Source organism: Drosophila suzukii, chromosome X (genome assembly GCF_043229965.1).
Source record: "Drosophila suzukii chromosome X, CBGP_Dsuzu_IsoJpt1.0, whole genome shotgun sequence".
NCBI classification, from domain to species: domain Eukaryota; kingdom Metazoa; phylum Arthropoda; class Insecta; order Diptera; family Drosophilidae; genus Drosophila; species Drosophila suzukii.
In genome coordinates, this window is record NC_092084.1 from 28,259,992 (window position 1) to 28,275,983 (window position 15,992).

General features: G+C 39.5%; 1 protein-coding gene across 1 annotated transcript; it reads right to left on the minus strand.

Moving 5' to 3' along the window:
• Nucleotides 1–12,469: 12,469 nt before the first annotated feature.
• Nucleotides 12,470–13,483, minus strand: LOC139353422 (uncharacterized). Its single transcript, XM_070997604.1, has one exon. It carries the CDS (start codon nt 13,481–13,483, stop codon nt 12,470–12,472), a length of 1,014 nt encoding a protein of 337 aa, XP_070853705.1.
• Between the last annotated feature and the right edge of the window lie 2,509 nt (nt 13,484–15,992).

The following is a 15,992-nucleotide window of genomic DNA, read 5'->3' on the forward strand; positions in this document are numbered from 1 at the left end:
AGCCGACTTCACTTTGCTTTTGATATCTAAACGGAGAAGACGGTGACCGCGACTCACTGCGCATCTGCAACAAAAATACAAGAAGGAGACCAGCAAATGTCTCAGCCCCTGACATCAGAAGTGGGATCGGCTCAGGCCCAGCGTGATAGTGAATGGCGATCTCTGTTGGAAGCACAAAATCTACGATTCATCGAAATACTAAAAACAATGCAGCAGCCTGCTTCAACAACAACAGACGCGGCTGAAGCTGACGCCAGCGCGTGGCGCAAAACAGCCGACATAATTCTCACGGAGCATCCTCTGGAGGGCAGTGCGCTGGCTATGTCGCTGGAGGGAGCACTAGAAGGGAGCGCTTCCCAATGGCTTGCACAGATAAGCTATGCTGGTATTACCTCGCCACAATTCCAAGAGTTGTTTGTTCAGCGCTACGACGATTCTGAGACGCCGGCCGCCACCTTGTTGAACATTCTCAACGGACGGCCGAAAACGGGCGAGTGTTTGTCAGCGTACGGTAGCCGATTAGTGACGTCACTTTTGAAAAAATGGAAGTCGATGGACATCGAGGGAATAGCTGTTTCTTTCGTGCTGGCACACACGTTACAAATCGACACTAGACTGCAGCGTCTACTGTTCACCACCAATATAACGAACAGAAATGAACTGCAGCAGCAGTTGAAGGCGTATGCATACAGCAAGCGAAGTGAGCATCTGGCTTCAGATCTTTCGACAGGCCCCGACAGGAAGAGATTCAAGGCACACACACCAATGAAGTGCCATTACTGAGGAATTTCTGGACACAAAATGCTGGAATGCCGTAAAAGGAAGGCAGAACAATCAAAACCAAATCAATCGTTTGGAAGACCACTGGCGGGACGAGACAGGACTGGAGTGACTTGCTTTAAATGTGGAATCGTCGGTCATATTGCATCCGCATGCATGAAGGGAACAGCAGCATCGAGTAGCAGTATGAACGAGAAGCGAGTAGATGTCTGTGCAGTGTTGGAGCCGAAAGGAATTTTATATCAATTTGGTGAGGCCTTTCCATTCTTTTTCGACTCTGGTGCCGAGTGCTCCTTAATAAAGGAAAAGTTAGCAGTCAAACTGGCCGGAAAAAGATTTAATAATTTAGTCATTCTAAAAGGAATTGGAACAAATGTTGTACACTGTAATTTAAAAATACTGTCCACCATACAAATTTGTCAATTTAATTTGGAAATCATATTTAATGTAGTTATGGACGAGCATTTGAAACATGACATAATGATTGGTCGTGAAATCTTGGCACTTGGCTTTGGCATAACGATGGATGCTGATAAATTTAGTATTTTTAAAAGTAAACAAATTAATTCAATATCCGATGAAACTATTACAAATTATGATAAGCTATTTGATGAAAATTATGATTTAAGTGATAATGATAAGTCTAAATTGAAGAACATTGTTGACCAATACACTGAGCATTTTATTGTTGGAATACCGAGCAGACGTGTCACGAATGGAGAATTAGAAATTCGTTTATTAGATGCCAACAAGACTGTGCAGAGACGTCCATATCGACTTGGCGTAGATGAAAAAGAATTAGTTAGAGATAAAATCAAAGAAATGTTGGCGGCAAATGTAATACGTCCAAGTAATTCTCCATTTGCGAGTCCAATTTTGTTAGTTAAGAAGAAAGATGGCTGTGATCGTTTGTGCATAGATTATAAAGAGCTAAATGCAAATACAGTGGCTGACAAATATCCTTTGCCTCTAATAACAGAACAAGTAAACAGACTGCGTGGGGGTTAAGACTTCTCTTGTTTAGATATGGCTAGTGGGTTTTATCAGATTCCAATAGATGTAGGATCTATAGAGCGAACTGCTTTTGTAACCCCTGAGGGCCAGTACGAGTTTCTATCTATGCCATTTAGCCTGAAGAATGCCTCTTCGATTTTTCAGCGAGCTATAGCGCGAGCACTGGGTAACCTGGCGTACTCCTATGCAATTGTTTACATTGATGATGTAGTGATAGTAGCAAGGTCAAAAGAGGAAGCATTTGAAAGATTGACAGTTGTGCTAAAGGCTCTATCGGAAGCAGGATTTTCATTTAATATAAAAAAATGCTCTTTTCTGAAAACTGAAATAGAATATCTTGGCTACTTGGTCAAGGACGGTAGTATTGAACCAAAATACAAGCTCTGGCTGGACTATCTCAACCAAAGAATGTTTCACAATTACGACAATTTATAGGATTAGCGTCGTACTTCCGTAAATTTGTCCCACAGTTCTCTGAACAGATGAAACCGTTATATCAGTTGACTTCCAAAATTAGTAGTTTCGTTTGGAAAGCTGAGCATGAAGAAATACAGCAGAAGATCATCTCAGCACTAACACATGATCCGGTTTTAATTATTTTTGATCCACAATATCCCATACAGATGCAAGTGGCTATGGTGCCATTCTCATGCACAAAATAGACGGTAAGCCTAGAGTGGTCGAATACTTTAGCAAGTGTACATCGCACCCAAAATCGAGGTATCATTCATACGAATTAGAAACCCTGGCAGTATACAACGCTGTAAAAAGTTTCCGACATTACCTTCACGGTCGAAAGTTTGTAATATTTACAGATTGTAATTCATTGAAAGCAAGTCGTGCTAAAGTAGAACTAACGCCGAAAGTTCACCGTTGGTGGGCATATTTGCAATCATTTGATTTCACTGTAGAGTACCGCAAGGGAAATCGCATGGCGCACGTGGACTTTTTATCCAGAAATCCGATTGTCACTGAATGTGAGACAACAAATAGAGTAACCGAAGTCCGCATCGACCTGACAGAGGTGACAGACAACTGGCTTGTAACTGAGCAGCAGCGTGATTCGTGTGTAAGGGAAATTATAGTCCAGTTAAATGATGGAGAGTTGCTGGAGAGTTTAGCGAAGACGTATGAGCTAAGAGCAGGAAATCTGTATCGGAAAATTCAGAGAAATGGAAAAACACGCTGTCTACCTGTGATCCCAAGAGCCTTTAGGAGGTCTGTAGTAAATCACGTCCATGAAGCAATCATGCATTTGGGGTGGCAGAAAACGTTAGACAAGGTTTATGAGCAGTATTGGTTCGAGCATATGTCCAAGTATGTACGAAAATTTGTAGAAAACTGCATCACATGCAAACTAGCAAAGACTCCATCAGGGAAAATTCAAATGGAATTGCATCCAATTCCGAAAGTTGGCATACTGTGCACATTGATATTAGTGGAAAGCTGAGTGGTAAAAATAATACCAAGGAATATGTCATAGTACAAATAGACGCATTTACTAAATTTGTTCACCTATATCATACTTTGCATTTAGATGCAGAAAACTGTATTAAGGCTGTAAAATCAACAATATCACTTTTTGGGGTACCTAACCGTATCATAGCAGATCAAGGCAGGAGTTTCTCTTTTGGGAAATTTCGTGAGTTCTGTTCAATGCATAAAATAGAGTTACATTTGATAGCAACAGGTGCAATGGGCCAATGGACAGGTTGAAAGAGTCATGAGCACGATGAAGAGTATGTTGACAGCGGTAGAGATAGGTGAACGTTCCTGCCAGGATGCACTCAGTGAAGTACAGTTAGCCATGAATTGTACAACGAACAGGGTAACAAAGTATAGCCCATTAGAAATATTGATTGGAAGAGAGGCCAGGCCAATGGGCTTATTGCCAATAAATGAAGAAATTAAAATGGATTGTAAGCAAGCGAGGGCTCATGCCAAAGAAAATATTGAAATAAATGCAAAATATGAAAAGAATCGAGTTGATAAGAATAAGGCCAAGATTGTAAAACACAAGGTTGGGGATCATGTCTTGCTTAAAAGTGAAGAGCGGCATCAGACCAAATTGGATCCTAAGTTCAAAGGACCTTTTGTGGTTGCCGAGTTGTTGGAAGGTGATCGATACCTGTTAAAATCGTTAACTAGCAAGCGAACCTACAAGTATTCGCGAGAGAGTTTGAGAAGGTTGCCGGACTAGCAGATCTCTGATGAGACTATTGAGGAAAGTGACAGTGGTGAAAAAGACACTCGTCGTGAGACATCAAACACAGGGGCTAGATTTGATCAACAATAGTCATGCCTGGTATGGATGATATTGTGTGATGCAGTTTGGATCTGAGCAGATCGTGGCACTAAAGGTGCAAAGCGTCGCGTGGGGTGGCAAGAGCCTGTAACTGTGGATTGATAACAAGAATAGCCAAGTGGTCGGGTTTGCGCAGAAGAGTACGAGCTACTGAGAGAAAGTTGAACCAGGTCAAGCCGAAGGCACAAGTGTGGAACCAGGAGTGTTCTGTCATGGTGTGTGGCGCGGTTGACTGGTGTGACAAGTTTGATTTGACTCACTGTATGATGTGAAAAAGCGAGATAGCCTGCGAAACCGACATTTGATGACGCAATTTATAAAGTTGTGTGTGTAGACTTTTTGTTAAGCTAAGAATGATGTTAAGAGATGTAAAAGATGAAAAGAGAAATAAAGCAAGAATGATACCAACCTAGTGTTACAGTATGCACACGAGGACGTGTGAAAGTCAGGATGGCCGTGTCGGAGATGTATAAGAAGAAAGAAAATGTAAAAGAAACTGTAGAGCATTAAGAAAGAGATAGAATAAAGAATAAAATAAACTTGTCACTAGGTTATTTGTGGTTCCTTTTATTTGCACAATTGCTGAGAGCGTGGATTGAGAACGAGAGAGAGTGTCGTCTCAGCCGAGTGTGGCGCGGTCATGGTCAAGGTCAAGGATTCTGAGAGAGAGAAGGACCAAAAAGGAATTGCAAATGAGAGAGAGAGAAAAGAAAGGAATTTGCAATTGGATGACGTGTGTGGTTTGACGTGTGACAGAAGAAGCCGGCAGAAGGAAGCCGACTTCACTTTGCTTTTGATATCTAAACGGAGAAGACGTTGGCCGCGACTCACTGCGCATCTGCAACAAAAATACAAGAAGGAGACCAGCAAATGTCTCAGCCCCTGACACATACAATACATAATACAAAAGGGGACTACGTGCTCAATCAAAAATCATTCTATTATTTAAAACCGATTTGTCTTATTAAATGTTGCTGAGCGGGTTCCAATGAACATCTAACATTTCATGGCGAATTTTTTGCAACTTTCGATTGTCTAACTTAAATTAAAGCAAATGGTTATGGTACGATTGTACAACAAACAAAGTTGAGAAATGCAAAATGTAAAATACAAACGTGAAAAGTAGTGAAAATCTACTGGTCAGAAGGAAGAGCAAACCATAGAGGGATTACGTACCCGGAGACAAAATAAAGTTGAAGAAACACGAGGAAAGCTAGCAACAAACAAAAATATAAAAATAATAGTGAAATAAATGGAAAAAAATAAAAATAATAATAAAATAAATAAAACACAAAAAAACCGGCCACGCCCGAGTCAAAAGGGCACCGGACGTCTGCAGCAGCCAACGTAGCGTGGGATGCAATCCGCCCCCTCCACCAACGCGGGAAAAGGTGCGCATGAGCAACGTTAGACTGGACGATGCTGATCCTGTAGAGCAAAGGGACGCACCGAGCCTGCAAGAAGCTCTAGGGGTGGGTCCAAACGATGGACCCCGCCCCCTCACAATAGCTGAGTACAGGGCACGTCAGGAAAGAAGGAAGACAATCACCAAAAATAAGAAAAGGAGTGGACAAAGGATCAATCTACTCCAACAAAGAAGATTAATTAAGGATTACTTGAATGCGGCTTCAACCCTTGAAGAGATCAAAGAGCATGAGAAGAACGTGGCCATTATCGAAAAAGAACTTTGCAAACGAGCAAAATAACGCAACAAAGGCTTCATTTATGCCAATACCCAAGTTGCCATTAACTTTAAAAAATCTAACTCAAGCCGAGGTGCGAAAGCGCTGCTTGAAAAATACTAACCACCGTCAGGCTATTACTAAAAACATGAAACTGGTATTTAAAAATCAATCAATAGAGCGAACTATTGTAAATCAGTTTCAGTAAACTAATAACATTTTTTCCTTTTCACATATTGACCCTCTGCGATTATTCAGAACTAAAATATAAAAAAATATATATATTATTGAATTTATTTTTAAATTTTAGATTTCCAAAATCTATTTGATTTCTTAAAAAAATTTTATTACTTTCGTATTTAAAATTTTTTTTTTGAAAATTTAACTTTATTTTTAATAGATTGCTCATCAACACAAAAATCAATTGTAGCACCGTTCCGAGAGTACAAGTAAGATCGGTAATAAGCGATCATGAAATTCTTGAATATATGACATAATCAGTATCCATTAAAGTATGGAATGGAACGAATTATATAAAGAGCTAAATAGCTTAAAAACTGATTTCGACAAATCTTACAAGTCGTTAAAACAAAACCGGCCAATACTACCAAGTACCAAGTATGCTAATACATGGTAAGAGTGACCAGTAAGATAAAGCCCATTGGTCACAAGTATTGAAGTTCTTAATCAAACTACGATCGAATTTAATAACAACAAAGCAACGGTACAACTTAACTATTTCGGTACCAACAACCCAAAATACCTCTTTAATAGTAGTAGTATGGAAACGCGGGTTCTGGGACAATAGGCATATTAATTCAGAAATCAAAAGAATCCCAATAATATAGATCTCACAAGTTAATGATTCTCAAATGTGGAACATTTTCAAACACACATTTTTGTTTCCGCCCCAGAACGTTTAACTGGTACATTTTCTAAGACTCTCTCCTTTCCACAAAGGTGCCATAAACATGTCATAAAAGGGATTCAGAAGAGCTACCCGAACATGCGCACCTGTCCATAACCTGACCGCAATAAAAGGGATACATGCACAAGCCTGAAGGCGCACGCTTATTGAAAAGCGCAATAAAAGGGACACAAGGACAAGTCTGAAGGCACACGCTAATTGGCAAGATCATGGGCCTCACGACAACGACCTCACGGCTGACTGCTAGCTCTATACGTTCCCATAATAGGGGTTGAAATCACGACCGCGCAACAACTCGCAAGTAGCCGACATATCTCAGTCAAGGAAATATTTTCCCTCTACGTACCTGTCAATTTAACTCGAAATAAAAAGTCAGAAGTTTGCTTTGTAGCATAATAATATTCATTTGTTTTGGTAATGCAAACATGTTTTTTTATGTTATTTAATCTTGTCCATTCTTTTTTCTAGAATTTAGTATATATTCATAATGTTGAGTGCTTCCTTTTTGGAATCCGAAATTCGATGGCATACACAAGTAACAACTCCCTCAGTGGCTGCATCATTGCTCCAAACGCAGGTGACCATATGATTTCCATGAATAGAGGTTTTCATATTACCTCCCTCACATTCAAAGAGTTTTGATTGCATGAACTGGAGCCGTACATAGTGTGCATTGAACAGAATTCCGTCAAATACATTCAGAATGAATGCATGTTGTCTATCTAAGTCAACAATCTCGTCTAACACTTTTAAATATGCTTACACAATTAATAAGGAAATCTTTTACCCAAAGATGTGCATTCTCGAAATTCCACAAATGAAAATCTTTGATTTTTCCTCTTCTTTTACCCACTTTGATTTTTCCCAAACTCGAATTGATTTTAACCAAACTGTCCCTTATTGGCTACCTGAGTATGATTGTGTGTATAAATTGACAATATCTTTCCTTTCCCACCTGCAGTAAAGTATGTGCGACCTCTTCTAACCAACACTCACCTTTATTCTATGATTTTGTGTCTCCTTTATCAATTTGATGGTGTCCTATTGGTTACACTTGTATCAAATATTTTTCAAAATCAATACTTCTAATCACTTCTAACCAATAAATAGTTGATGTAACCTACTAGAATTACCTAAGTTTTTTGAATTTTACCTTCAATATTGTCGTACACGCCCACTTCAAACACTATAAATGATCGAGGACAATAGTTAGTCATCCAAAAATAGTCTTGAAGTGTGATACTCTGCTACGTTAAACACAACTTAAGTAAAAGTGAAAAAGTGATTGTGAAAAAAGGAATTTAAACAAAAAGAATATAATAAAATGAATAGCCAAAATCAGTTTTGTCAATGCTGCAAGTGCTTCTTGCAAAAGAACGGGCAAAACATGCCCGTTCGGAGCTGCATAAGCGAAATGCAATTCAACCCCTTGACTAAAGAGTCAATAACATTTTTGAGGGATTCAAGGGAAGAATACTGCATTACATGTATGTAAATGATGAATCGGACTTGATCTTACCTGAGAATTTCTTGAGTGAAGCTGGATTGTCACTGCTACCTCATCTCAGCATTCTATTAGAAAGTTATACTTCAGCAAAAGTCAACTTTGAACTGTTTGTAGAGTATATACTTTTTAAACATGAATCTGAAGAAATTGAATTGAAAAGTTTTCAAAGTAAAATGACGATCATAAATAAAGATTCTGGCTTATTTATTTATTTATTTAACAAATTAAGCTTATCATACAATGTTAAACTTAATACTAAATTTCCGAGCACTGGCTGCGGAGGCCTTCGACTCTGACTGTAACTAATCTGCTGTGTTTAAATCTGTACTTGCGGTTTTTTTATGGGCTTAGTTTGTTATTATATTGCTAGCTTTGATTTACTTATAAACTCGTAGATTTTTTTAATATTTTCTACGGATGGGCAATCGGGGATTTGGGAAGGGGGCTGTGTGCCGAACAGGTGGGCTCTAATATTGGCCAGTTTAGGGCAATTGTCTTAAAGGTGGTCGGTGTTTGGGATTCCTCCGCAGAGACTGCAGATCGGATTGTTGATGCCTTTTAATAGGTGTTCGTGTGTGTGTTTGGTGTGTCCTATACGAAGCCGGATAAAGGTACTGCATTGTCGTCTCCCGATTGCCGCTGGGAGAGGTATTTTTGTACAAGTGGGATTAAATTTGCAGTATCTATGGATGAAAGTGGACCATTCCTCCATCTTTTGGTTTTCCAAGTTGCGATCTATTAGCTTGTGTATGTCCTTGCTGTTTATTGGAGTGAAAACGAATGTTGGTGAGAGGCCAATGTTGTGGGCTGCCTGGTCCGCGTCTTCGTTACCCTTTATGCCTTGATGGCTTGGGACCCAAAAGAGTGTTATTTTTTTCGGATGTTCTTTTGTTAATCTTAGTATCTCTCTTATGGTGGGATCGCGATACTCGGGGTTATTTATTGCCAGGAGTGACGACAGACTGTCAGTGCAGACAACAAACTCTCCGTTTTTACTGGTGGCAAAGCGGCAGGCTAGTAATATAGCCGTAGCTTCTGCCACGAATATTGAATTGTAGAGGGGGAGCGCCCCTCCCGCTATGATGGTGTTGTTAGCGTCGATGACTGCGAAAGTGGTTGATTCCAAAGTTTTGGATCCGTCGGTAAACAGCCAATGTTTTTCACCGAGGAGTTCTTTTTCGTTTTGAAAGCGGGTGCGATGAACTGAGCTGGGAGTATGACTTTTTGTGGAGATACGCAGTTTGGTGTTGATGTTAGGTTGGTTCCGAGACCAGGGTGGAGATGGCCCGGACGATCTAAATCTGTTTGGTGGGGGTAGGTCCAATTTCTTGCTAAAGTTGGCGCAAATCCGGAGAGTAGAAGGATATTTGTATCTCCTTCTTTCTTTAAATATGTTTTTGAAGTCGTCAGCTAATAACCGATTTGGAGTGGTATATAATTTAGGTATGAGTCGGGTTGTAGTTTCTTTTATCCTGTTGGTGATGCTGGGTCGGAAAGGCGTAGATAGATCTGCGTACAGCTGCGTGGTATGGTGGTTGAATACTCTTGATATTGGAGGCTGCAATCCAGCCGAATATCGGGAGCCCGTAATCTATTTTTGAGAGTATTAATGCCCTTGTTATGTTAATTAAAGTATTTATATGTACATGAGAGTATTTTGAGCTTAGAAATTTAATTATATTGAGACGAGATTCTAACTGCTTTCTAAGTCTTAGGCAGTGTTCTTTAAATGTAAGCCTAGAGTCGAAGGTAATTCCTAAGATTTTTAAATGATTAGTTTGTTGAATGACTTTGTTTTTAAATACAATTTCGGGAAAGTTGCAATTTTGTTTTCGGCAAATATGTAGGACCTGACATTTTCCAATGGAAAGAGATGCCCCAGATGAAGCGCCCCACTGTTCCAGTTCGTCCAGAACGTTTGAGAAGGTATCTTTAACGGAATTGAGATCTTTCTTGTTGGTGTAAATAAATGCGTCATCAGCATACAATGAAATGGAAATGTCTTTGTGTCTGTTAAAAATTGAAGATATTTGCTCAAAAGCAATCATAAAGAGTACCACCGAAAGAGGGGAACCCTGAGGAATGCCATTGTGGAGCTTATGTAGATTTGATGTTGAGTTATTGACTCGGACCCTGAAAGTTCTGTTGGTCATAAAGGCTTTTATAAGGTTATAAAGTCTTGGACCAACGCCCCAGAAGATATTTGCTCAAAAGCAATCATAAAGAGTACCACCGAAAGAGGGGAACCCTGAGGAATGCCATTGTGGAGCTTATGTAGATTTGATGTTGAGTTATTGACTCGGACCCTGAAAGTTCTGTTGGTCATAAAGGCTTTTATAAGGTTATAAAGTCTTGGACCAACGCCCCAGAGTACGAGTTGGTATAACACTGAGTGTAACCCCACGCGATCGAAAGCCTTTTCAAAATCCGTAGCCAGAATGGATACGTGATTTTTTGTAGAAAGGGCCTTCGACGCGAAGTGTTGGAATCTCAAGAGAGCATCCATAGTACTGTGACTCTTTTTGAATGCAACCTGGTAGTGAGAGATACGGCTTTTTGGGTGGTAAACCACATGAGCCTGCGTGCAATCATTTTCTCGACTGTTTTTCCTAGGCAAGAGAGAAGTGAAATGGGACGGAAGCTATTGATTTCTGGGTTAGTTTTGTTTGGTTTGGGTATAGGGATTATCGTGGCTGACTTCCAGGTATGTGGATAGGATCCTGTTTGGAGCATTGCGTTAAAGACCTCTAAAAGTTTATCTTTAACAGCTGGTGGTAGGTTTTTAAGCATGGGATACGAAATTCTGTCAAAGCCGGGACTTTTTCCCTTTGCCGTTTGAATTGCGATTTCTAATTCCAGTTTTGTAAAATTTAAGTCAAGTTGCCTCGCGGAAAGAGATGTAGAAATGGGTTGGTAGGTGTGGTTTAAATAGGTTTGCTTAGATTGACAGTACTGCTGAGAGAAGTTGTGGTCGGCCGAGTACTCTGACCAACAATATCCAAATTGCTCTGCAATTTTCTTCGGACAGGTAAGAAGACCAGTTTCCGTTTTTAAATATTTTATGGGGGTGGGGGGTACCCCAGCTAGGCGCTTGACATCGGACCATATCTTTTTGGGGGTAGTGAAAGGTGAGATTCGGGAAGTGAAGTTTTGAAAGCAGGTGCGTTTGGCAGCTAGTACAGCTTTTCTAAAGCAAGCGTTGGCTCTTTTGTAGAGTAAAAGATTCGGAATTGTAAGGTCCGATTTGTACTTGTGAAAAAGATCTTGTTTTTAGTCCCTAAGCTCCTGGAGAGAGTGGTTCCACCAGGGGACTTTGGCCTTGTGTGGAATGCTTTTAGTTTGTGGGATGCTGCAGTTTGCCGCCGCCCTTATACATTTAGTAATTTGGGCAATTTGGCTGTTAAGGCTACCAGTTTTCCATGTCAATGAGATACTCGTGCATTTTGTTTTAAAACTCTCCCAATTGGCCAAGTCGGTTTTGTACTTTGGTAACGGTGGGGATTTATCAGCACTGAAACGGATTGATACCAACGTAGTGATTGGGAAGTGATTGGGAAGTGATCGCTGCCATACAAATTAGAAGCGATAGACCAGTCGCATATGTGCGCAAGTTGTGGAGATATCAGGGAGATATCTACGTGAGTAAGAGTATTGTGGGTCGAGAGGTGAGTGGCGGAGCCGTCATTAAGTGTGATTAAATTTAGGTCAGCAATTGTACGCTCCAGGGCTTTCCCCCGGGAGTTGGATTTTGGCGATCCCCATAGCGGGCTCCAAGAGTTGAAGTCGTTAGGCAGATGGGTTTCCTGTAGGCATATAATGTCGGGCGAATTGTCATTAATGAGTAGAGACAGTTGGTTGTAATTGTTTATAAATCCATTTATATTCCATTGGGTGATTTTTAAAGGCATTTATTTAAATAAGAAAAAAAAGGAGGGTACTGGGGGCGCTTTTAGAGATCTTCTTCCATTTGAGATTCAGAGTCAGAAAGGTTTTTTGCTTGCCTAAACTCGGAGTCTGTGAACATATTTTCACTTGTAGAATTACTGTGGTCCGAATCTAAAGTTTTTAGAAACCGTTGCGCTTCGTTAATGATAGCGCGAGATTTTTTTAGTCGGTCTTTGATCATGGGGTTTTTATCTTGCGTTCGTGGTGACGGTGGTGATTTGGGGTAGTGTGGGGAAAGGGGGAAATGGGGGAGCCCGGCAAGGGCGTTGGAGGAGAGGTGGGGGAGGGGGTTACATTTGCTTTTTGTGTTACATTGGTTGTGCTTTGTTGCTGGTTGATGGTTTGTTGTTGTCTTCTGCTTGCAGAGAGTCTTGCTTCGGTTTCGAAGCCGTTACCGAAGTCGGTTGAGAGGAAGCAACCTTCGCGAAGGAAGCCGAGTGATTGATTGTCGATGATGATTGTTGTAGTTGTTGTTTTTGAATAATTCTAGCTTCACGCATGCTGCATTTTTTTGTTGTTTTAATTTTTAGTAGGTCTCTTTGCTGTTGATACGCTGGGCAAGCAGGTGAGGAGGCGGGGTGTTGGCCTGAGCAGTTCGCGCACTCGGTGCGTGAGCAGGGCGCGGGTGGGTGAGGGGCAAGATTGCAGGTGGAGCACATGGTTGGATCATCACAGTGTCTAGCTGTATGTCCGATCCTCTGGCAGTTTTTGCACCGCATTGGGTTTGGTATGTATTCCCTTACTTTGACACTGTACCAAGAGATGTCCAGCTTACTGGGAAGATTGTGGAGATCAAAAGTGACCAGAATCACTCCCGAGGGTTTGGTGGCGTTGTCGATGGTTTTGGTAAACTTGAATACCGAATGCACGTTTTGGGCTCGTAGCTCTTTCACAATTTCTTCTTCTGGGATGTTGTTTAGGCATGGTGCGTATATTGTTCCCTTCACAAAGTTAAGAGATTCGTGGTAATTGAATTCGACGTCGCATAAGCCAGGTAAGTGGGTGGTACGGAGGAATTTGTCGGCCACTGGTTTGGTGGTAACTAGCATCAATAGATTTCCATCTCTTAGCGTAGAAATGGAAATTATTTTCTTGCTGATGGTTTGTAGTGCCTTGTGTACAGCGAAGCCAGAGTAGTGTGAGATTGGTTTTTGGGAGTCTTTTGTTTTTACTATTATAAACTTTGGATTTTTTTGAACTGGAGTTGGAAGTTCAGGGAACTCTTCCGTAAGTGTTTGGTAAGGTCTTTTCTTTTTTGATTTGGGGCTCTCGCCTAGCACAGCAAAGCGATTACCCTGCAGATTGGCGGGCTCGGGGCCCATGATCGCGAGTGTTTTTCGTCTGTTTTGGCAGACGTAGGTGCACTCGGAGGGGGGGGAGGTATACTGAGCACAGGTTCCGAAGATCAACGATGAGAAAGAATAAAGACGTCCGCACTCGATGACTGGTAGTCGGTGACTGAGATTCTGGCTTAGAATGTACCTTCCATGAACATACCATGAAAATAATTTCAAACAACACAAGAATTTCAAGAGACAGAAAGTGGATGGTCTCTTATAAAATTGATTCGCTTGGAAATGAATGTGAATCACTATACACCGATGGCTGGTTCGCCTTTTATACCACTACCTCGTTTCCTTTTGACAAAAAAAGCAATAGTTAATGTTTGTAACGAAAATTATCAATATTGTTTTAAATGGGCGTTGGGCTGTATTAAAAATTGTTAACAGGCCGCAAAGATGTTCGGCATATAATATTGATATGACGCTGGAGATAATTCGTAAAAGTGATGAAATTTATCGGAAGTGGAAAAACCTCAATATGATGTTTTTGGAAGACGGTGGAAATGGACATTACATGTACATTAAAAATATTTCAAGGTAAATTCTTTTATTCATTTTTATCTCTTTTAAGCAATTAAATAATCTGTATATATTTCTCTTTCAAAGACTGATGACTGCTCAAAGAGGAAATTAGAGGAGGGCGCAATTTTTTTGCAATGTGTGTTTGAATTTTCCGGAAACCAGAAAGCAGCATTGAAACACAAGACGCTTTGCAGTGGAAGGTTTCAAAGATGCCGCACCCCCAGAACAATACACTGGAATTTACCCAAGTCCAACATCAGCTTCAAGTTCCATTTGTTGTCTACGCGGATTTTGAATGCATTCTGGATCTTATTTAATTTATTTATATTATATATTCAAATTATTTAATATTAATGAACATATTCCAATATCATATGCGTATTATATAAAGTGTGCTTTTGATTCTAAACTAGATAAATTTGTTTTAGAAACAGGAAAAAATTCAGGAATAAGTTTTGTAAATTCCTTGATAAAAAATTTATCTAAATTGAGTGATGACTGATAGGGTTAGAGATTATTGTCATTTCACAGGTCGCTTTAGAGGTGCAGCCCACTCTAAATGTAACATGGATTATAAAGTTAACAAATTCATACCAGTATTTTTTCATAATTTTTCGAAATACGACTGTCATTTATTTATTCAAGAGTTGGGAAAGATTCCTGGTGAAATTTCCGTAATACCATTAAATAAGGAAACTATATTTCTGTCTCAAAAAAACTTAAATGCTTAAGTGGAAATAGTTTTGAAATTCGTTATCTCGATACATATAGATTTATGCCATCAAGTTTAAATACCCTAGATTCTAATTTAGTTGATGATCAATTAAATACTGTAAAGTTATTTTTTAGTAATGATATTGAATTTCAACTAATGCGTAAGACGGGTATATTTCCCTATGAAAATTTAGATTCCGCTAGTAGACTGGAGGAAACTTCCCTTCCACCAAGGGAAGCATTCTATAGTAATTTAACGGAAAGGGAATGCTCTCAGGATGATTATGATCACGCTCTTAAAGTTTGGAAGCATTTCTCATGTTCCACTCTTAAAGATTATTTAGAATTATATTTGAAAGCTGATGCATTCCCTTTAACTGACATTTTTGAAAACTTCCGAAAAATTTGTATGCAAATTTATTCACTTGACCCAGCTCAGTATTTTACGAAACCAGAACGATCTTGGGAGGCAATGTTGAAAACTACAAATATTAAACTTGATTTGCTGACAGATATAGATATGTATAGATTTATTCAAAGTAGCATTCGAGGTGGTTTTGTTCAATGTTGTCATATATATACAAAAGCAAATAACAAATATTTGTCAGATTATGATTCCTCGAAGGAGTCTTCAATTTTAATGTATGTGGATGCGAATAACTTGTATGGTTGGGCAATGTCACAACCTTTACCATATAAAGACTTTAAGTGGATGCTTACTACAGACATAGACAATTTTGGTATTCATAATATTCCATTTGATAGCAAATACGGTTATTTTTTGGAAGTGGACCTAATATATCCGTACCGTTTACATGATCTTCATAATGATCTTCCATTTTGTCCGTCAAATTGTCTGTCCACAAAAGAGGATATGTTAAAAAAATTAATTGCTGATCTGGGAAATAAGAAAAATTATGTAATACATTATCGGAATTTGCAACAATGTATACAGAATGGGTTAAAACTAAAAAAGATTCAAACAGGAGTTCACTTCTTATAAAAACCTTGGTTAAAGAATTACGTTGATCTAAATACTTTACATAGGCAAAATGCAAAAAATAAATTTGAAAAAGAATTTTTTAAATTAATGAATAATTTTGTATACGGAAAAACAATGGAAGATCCCGAGCGCAGGGTCGAAATTAAGCTTATTAGTACATGGGGAGCTCCGGATAGCACGAAGACTGGACGAAAAGCACATTGTGCCAAAACTTTAATTTCAAAATCCAATTTTCATAGTGCAACTAAA

What these genes read in the sequence shown, in the direction of transcription:
- LOC139353422 (XM_070997604.1), bottom strand. Translation starts at nt 13,483, where the DNA reads ATGGGCCCCGAGCCCGCCAATCTGCAGGGTAATCGCTTTGCTGTGCTA.